This window comes from Etheostoma cragini, chromosome 18, assembly GCF_013103735.1.
Source record: "Etheostoma cragini isolate CJK2018 chromosome 18, CSU_Ecrag_1.0, whole genome shotgun sequence".
Lineage (NCBI taxonomy): Eukaryota > Metazoa > Chordata > Actinopteri > Perciformes > Percidae > Etheostoma > Etheostoma cragini.
The window spans coordinates 10,257,684-10,265,195 of NC_048424.1; the positions used below are offsets into that span (position 1 = coordinate 10,257,684).

General features: G+C 35.6%; 1 protein-coding gene across 1 annotated transcript; it reads left to right on the plus strand.

Annotated features, from left to right (window-relative positions):
* The first annotated feature begins 2,132 nt into the window (after window positions 1–2,132).
* LOC117961428 (uncharacterized protein C1orf115-like) lies at window positions 2,133–5,383 on the plus strand. The gene is made up of 2 exons (XM_034900079.1): window positions 2,133–2,550; window positions 4,178–5,383. The coding sequence occupies exons 1-2, from the start codon at window positions 2,248–2,250 to the stop codon at window positions 4,313–4,315; spliced, it is 441 nt and encodes a 146-aa protein (XP_034755970.1). The 5' UTR covers window positions 2,133–2,247; the 3' UTR covers window positions 4,316–5,383.
* Window positions 5,384–7,512: the final 2,129 nt, after the last annotated feature.

Below are 7,512 nucleotides of genomic sequence, written 5' to 3' on the forward strand. Positions count from 1 at the left end.
GTTTTATGTTTTGTCACTCCTAGGGTCTTGGTACAGTGCATGTTGTCTCACTAGCACAATATTAGGTTTACCAGGGCACTTTAATTGAAAAGAACCTCATCACTTCACTTTACCTGCTATGACAAGTCAAAATTTTCTTCCTACTAAAAGTCTTTGTCTTATAAAGCTGCCACCATGTTAAAGCCATGCCTTCAAATCTTATGTGTGCATTTCCATGTTGTCTGATGTGACAAAAATGTAGTCACTTTACCTTTTTGAGAACTTAGATAGGAAAAACACAGAGCAACAGATACACCTGACTTTAAGTAGCTACTGATCAGTCATTTGTGTGCACCATCAGCTGATTTCAAGTATTGAAGTACTCAGCAAGAGGCCTCCTGCAGGACTGAATGGCAGTGTGCCATCAAATCACTAGATGGCGCCAAACTCCAGTCAGACAATAAGGGTCTTGGTTCATGTTCTGGAGGCTGCTATAGATTTCAATCTTCAATCATATCTGCACAATTTTTCAATTCAACTGTTGAATGGGTGGGAAAGTGGGTTTACCTATTAAGTAGACCCACTATTTTAAATCCTTGAAGTCCATTTAGTGAAACTCTGAACCAAGCCTCTCATCTGTTTAAGTTGGTGAAATGAATTGGTTATTGGTATAAATTGTTACAATGTTTTTCTTTCCGTCAATTTATCTGCGTAAACCTACCTTGAACCAGTCCACCTTTCCTCTGGTAACACTTTTTTTTATCTATTTACTCTCACATCATCAAAGTGAAGAGAGCGATTGTTAGAATAGTAGTTTTTATTTTGCATGCAATCTTTTTTTAACATAAAAACTTTGAACTGTTTTAAATACTCTATAAGTATTGCATGTCCCTTATGCAATACTACGGTAAACATTAGCTGTTTTAAAATGTGATTGTGAAACTTGTGGGAGGGATACATAGTCTGTCAGATGGCAATTTCTGCCTTAACATATTTCTCTCTATGATGCACGGACTCTGCCCTTCCATCAAATGTTTTCTTTTATACATACTTCAGATCACGCCTAATTCCCTTGGTGAACATGGAGAAGTGTGTATAATATTGTTTTTGGCCACCAAGCTGAAGAATCTTTCATGGTCTATATCATTGTAACACCTAGAAATGAAATGTTTGCTAAAAGCTGCAGGTTACCCTGGCTCTCAATGAATACATGTCCCTCACAGCCAATAAGTTCTCCCCTGTGTGTCCGGTGTTATTCTCTGTTTCTGTAAAGTGCGGGCTTACATTCTTTCCTAACCTCCTCCATCATTTTGGCAACATGTTCAGCTTTGCAGAAGGCAAGCATATTTTTTTAACCTACAGCTTTAATGTCAAAAGATAAGTTAGGATGCCAGGTTCCTCCTTTTGAAGAGTTTGGTTTGCAGTTTCAAACAGCTTCAAAAAGACAGCATAAAGTTTTGACTGTGGAGCAGTTAGACCACCCAGATGTGATTCATTGACTTTGTTACTATACATTCGCTTAGTAAATGAGCTATGATAAAGTAATCCCTTCAGGAGTAAAGGCCATGTGATTGTAGTTTCCTGTTTAGGTTCTCTGGGAAAGACCAGCCGCCAACCTCAGCCTTAACCTCAAAGGCACGATCATATTGTCATCTTTGTTGTTTTCCTCTTTTTTTTCAGCTATCTTCTAGCAGTGAAAATGTGCAGTTGTTGTGATTATTCAATTCAATTCAAAAAATGTTATTCTTTACCCATCAAAATGGCTTTGGTTCTGAGTGGTAGATTAATTCATTTTTAGTAGATCTATGCACGTTAATCAACATCTCCGTAAATGTGTCCGTGTTAGCCAGAAGGCTTATTTTCAACTGTAGACCTAGTTACCTAGCATGCATGCTGGGAAGAAACCAGAGCACCCAGGCAAACATGCAAACTCCACACAGAAAGGCCTGGATTCAAACCGTGAACCTTCTTGCTGTGAGGCAGAACCAGTGCTAACCATTAAGCCACCATGTTGCCTCATTATTTAGTGGATAAAAGTCATTTTGATTAGGATCTGTTTTGAAACCTTCTGGAAGCCCAATTAAGGTCACTCTTGTAAGGAGGAAGGATTTGCACCTTTAAGGGCTTTGTGCCAAATCCTTCACACAAGGCGGTCCACTGGAATGCACTTCCACTCATGCACATAACATCTGTTGACAACATACCTGACCTCCTGAGAAAAAGGGGTACTTTTTATTACATCCCTGAGAGCCGCGACAAGTGGACAACATGAAGTCCAAATCTCTTCCAAGGTTATTTGACAGAAATTCAGCATCAGGTGAGAATACACAAGCAGCAAAATATCAACGCCATGTGGACTGCGTGGATCACCAAGAGAGTCTGCATCAGTCTGACCACAGTGACGGTCAGCCATTGGGCCACAACAGCAGACAAAATGAGAAGAGCCAGAGAGAAGTTCATTTTGCATTTCTGCAAGAGAAGTATGAGCCATTGGTGGATGAGGAGGCGCACGTCAACGCAAAAGCAGAGAAGAAGAAAAGGAAGAAAGAAAAGTACAAAAAAGTAAAGAAGGTTGGTGTTCCCAGTTTCCATTTTCTTGACCTGTTAATATTTAATGAAAATTAAACTGTGTATTTTTACGGCACCGTAAAAGCTTCACTGTGGTTAAGTTCAAATGTAAAACACAGATGTTTCCAGACTCAACTAAATTGATTTAATGCATTAATTATTTAAAAACTGCAAAACTCTTAAAATGAATCTGCACAAATCTGTTGTCACTCTGCTATAGAGTATCCTGAAAATAGGAATTTGCTCAGTATTTGGGTTAATTTAGGACGTTGTGTTATGTGATGTTACTGCATAATTATCCCAATGTTGTTTGTAATTATTGAGGTAATAATTTAACTAATACAAAATACAAACTGAATTGTGTACAGCTTTAGAGCTTACAAAGCACTGAAAGGTTGTACGTCTACAATGAAACAAACGCAATCATCACAGTTAAGATACAATGTATGAATTTAATTTGTTTTGTGTGAATATACTTAAATTGATAACACTTTTGTCTTTTCTTGAAGTTTCAATTTGGGCAAGTTGAAATGGGAACTCAACAGCACATCAATCATTAATATCATTCAAATTATTCTAATTCAGTGTTGATCATAGAAGAATTGTGGAACTAGTGAGCATATAAATCTACACAAATAAGCTGAGTGAAGTAATGGAATGGTTGCAGTTCAAGTATTACCTGAACTGAAGTCAATAAGTCAAGATTGTAAAACCCTAAAAATCATCCTAAATTACATGCACAACATCAAATCTTCTTTTCAGTAACAAAAAATGCAGCACAGTTTGTAGAGTACCAGCAGTGCTTTGTGATGTTGGAATTGCTTTGTGTTGTGATTCATTAGGAACTGGTTCACGACTACAATACATTTATCAGAAAGTTGGTATTCTTGTTTATACACTTATCAGTTATTCAAGACCTACATAAATCTGTAAAAACATGCTGAAGAATGTCAGGTAACTAATCAGAAATGTGTGACAGGCTACTGAAGTTCATTCTTCAGCATGGAAAGGGTAGTTAGACAAAAAGATCTTCAATCAAGGTTCAATAACGTGTTTTTAGCATTGTAAAACTATCCTGCTTATAATCTCTACCTTATTTTTGTGTCATTAGTTTGGTAGTTGACTCAATAATCAGTTTTAAGTTTCAAACATTGAGTTCAACAAGTAAGTAGAGTCAAGTTTAACAACAGTGAGGAAGTTCAGTACTGTTTTCTATTTTTCCAAAACCATCTGACTTCCTGTATCCGCTTCAGTAAGCCTTTTCCGGTTTGAGAAGTACAGGAGACAATAGGGTTCACGGGGCTTTTTGTTTACATTTTAGGGATAAATGCAGACTCCTCCAGTGCTGCTATTGTTCTAAAACACCACATGTGCCGATTGCTTCAATCCGAATTAATGTCAATTCTTGATTGCGATATCTTTAACCTAATTCTGTTAAAACAACTTGTAAGCTTGGTAGCACAGTCTATCATCTGAATAATGTGGGAGTGAAAATGGTTATATCATAGTTGTGTGATTTAATTCCCATTTGAATCCTCCTCTGAATGAGTAGATTATTTAGAATAGTCTGTAGATAGTATTATTGTTTGTCTACTAAATTGATTATTACGGCTGTGTGTTTGTCTTTCAGAATGTTGGAAAGGCACTGCGCTCTACCTGGAAGTGTCTAATGCTTGGGCTGTACAATTTTGCCCTTGGCTACTCTACTCCGATCACAATGGCTGCAACTTTTGTCCCCGACTTTCACCCAAGCAGAAATACGACCTGAGCCAAACCACAAGCAGCTCCTCCGTTTTATTTGCAAACTGTCCTGTATATACCAGTTCACATGTTTATAATGTTTGTCTATTTAAAATGTGATTTTTATATTGGTTTGTACAAATTGTATTCAGAATATTCTTATGCTTCTATAAAATAGGCCTTTTTTAACAGTTGACATTTTGACTTGTCAACGTAGGAAAAACAGGAATTACCATGACAACTCTCTCAGTCGTCATTTATTTCAGTATTTACGTTGACATGATCTTGATCTTATTAGTCCTACTGTTGGTCATAATATACCTTAAGGCAAACTTTTTAATCAGATTTGCAGAAATGTACAATTAAGATCGTAGAATTAGAGACGCAGTCTTTGAAATCGCTTTTTGCATGAACTTATTGCACTTTTTATGTATGTAACACCTCAAGCCTAAATCACATATTTCTCATGTAACCTGTGCACTTTTTTTACTTGGAGAATGTCTTTTTATCAAGAATCTAGCTGGTGTTTGCATGTGTGCAGAGGGAAAATGGGGGAATGTGCACCTGCTGCAGGAATGACAGGAAAGTTTACTGTAGCTGCAGATAAAGTGAATCAGGGCAGATACCCCCTTACAGGCAAGAAAGACATCATGATTTGAAAAGATGAGTAGATTAAGGCTGAAAGGATGTAGGCATGGTGAGTAACAAAACAGGAAACCCCCTCCTCTCAGAGTGGAGCAACTGGACCACTGATCTCAAAAGTATTTTTCAATTCTCAAACTGTCTAAGCAATAATTTGACAACCGACTACTGATGACTGGAGGTGATGGGGATTGGGGGTTTAGATTTCTGTGGAGTCCGAGTATATGATGATTTTCAGAATGGAATATGCAGCTAGTCCAAAACACTTTAGCATTTCTACAGGTGTGAGTTTGTCCAGTTTTGAATGTCATTCAAGTCACAATATTTATAAGTTGGTGCATGATAACATGTCAATACACTGTTTAACAAACTCTAATCATGTATTAATGGTGGACAAAGGAGTGTGCTAAAGCAATACAGTCTTGAAATAAAGCCTTTAAAGTGCTAAAAAGACGGAAATACCAGATTCTTATTGAATGTCAAAGGATGCAAGCTCACCTCTGCTCACCTCTGCTTACCTCTGAATTTTGTAATTCAGAGGTAAGAGAGATAGAAATTGATACGACATGAGGGATGATTAGAATAATAGATGGCATCACAAAGAAATGTAGCCATCCAATTATTGCTGTAACAGATGAAAAAAAGATTATGTGCTGCCACAAACATTTGTTAAAATTCAGATTATATTTGAGACTAGGGGAGAAGAGGGAGAGATGCTTGGTAGAGAATGATATTACAATGTGAAGATATAAATAATTTATAAGTATTTCATTTAAAAAGGCATTGCTGAATTGTGCTATTAGGAAACCCACCGAAGATGTCTCCACCAGGCAAAGACTGTTTTGTTATGTGATGAAAAGCCATCTTTGTGAGACAGCTAAGGCATCTCACTTAAACAGTACAATATAGCAGCCTACGGCAAAAGGGAAAGTTGGAGCAACGCTTGAAAGAGACTGTCGTAGGCAAGCACCAACCCAAAAACCAGGGAAAGAATACACATGCTTAACATGTAATGTCTGTGAGCGAATAGAGAAAATTACACATTGTATGTGATTTATGTGACATTTTGCAAGTTCGGGAAACGAGAGTTGAGTGTTCTTGTTTTTTTGTATATACAGTATATGTTTTGTATTTTTGGTAGTATTGCTAGTGGCCTTAAATTAGAGTCAGTTTTAAATTGTAATCTACATTTTCTCGTAGCCTGACTGTTGTGGGGATGAAATGCAGTTTCTCAAATGGCCACTTGAGGCGATTCAATCCACATGTGTACACCATGATGGATTTACCCACGTGTTAAATGATCCCAACTTCACAGCAGCATGTTCACATCCTCATACAAAAAAAGGTTTTTAATCCCATAGCTAATTTCCCCCTTAATGCCAACTGCATAGGGGGTGCATTTTTAAATAACTTACCTTTGCTTAATCAATTCGACATCACACAAAAATGATTTCCATCCAGGTAACATTATAACCTTACTTAGAGAAAAAAAAAACTTCACATATATATATATATATATATATATATATATATATATATATATATATATATATATATATATATATATATATAATACACAAACAGAAAAACAGAAGATAGGAAACAATACAAAAAATACATAAAATACAACACAAAGACAAGCTGAATTGGAATGAAGGCTAACCCAATTCCTTAAATAAAACATCTTGCAGTGGATCAGCTATATAAATAGTTTCCTTGTTATTAATAATTTGGATAGACTCAAAAAAGTTCCAAAATTCAATTATGAAGTGAGTGATAGCTGGCCAAGATTTAGAAAATTTCACTTTATGGATTTCAAATTTACCCTTGAAGAATTAGAAGGTTGTCAATCCTGTATTGTTTTTGTTATTGTATAAGAATAACATCTTTTGCTTCCAATATAATTTTGTGATGTTTTTGAATATTTAGATAGTTCTAAATTTCTATCAATTTTTCCTCCACAGAAAACCAACACTCCCAGAATAGATGTACAATAGTTTCTTCCTCAGTTTTACAAAATTCACATTTACTATCCACAGCTGCAAATCTTGAAACAGATTTGTTAGTAGGATGAATATTGTGCATTATTTCAAATTGTAATTCTTTCAGCTGATTGGGAATAACATATTTGTACGGTAGAAGCAATGCTGATTCTCAGTGAATGTTAGAATATAAAGAGTTCCAAACAAATTTTCCCTGTGGAATGATTTTCCTTTTGCTGTAGCAGTAATTCCTTATGTGTTTATTGGTACATGTATGACTTTTAATATTTATTTCATTAACAAAGAAAGTCAAATCCAATTCTTGCAATTCGTGTTTGAGTGACATTTCATTAGTTGAAGAATTCCACTAGAATGTATTACCATTGGGTATTAAATATTAAATAACTTACTATGGCTTACCTATTAAGCCATGGGTGTATTTCTTTAACTGTCTATGATCTATTAAGAGAACGGTGCGTTAATATGGAACTAGAATTGTTTCTTTATTACATGAAAAAGAAAATAAATGATCTGAGAGAAAAAAATACCAAAAGCAAAAAAATATCTTTCAAAATATTTTTTTTAACTCTCAAATATATAT

Excerpts from the sequence above, each read along its gene's own strand:
- LOC117961428 (XM_034900079.1), top strand. The coding sequence starts at position 2,248 with ATGAAGTCCAAATCTCTTCCAAGGTTATTTGACAGAAATTCAGCATCA. Across the intron at positions 2,551-4,177 it reads AGTACAAAAAAGTAAAGAAG|AATGTTGGAAAGGCACTGCG; the intron begins GTTGGTGTTCCC and ends TTTGTCTTTCAG.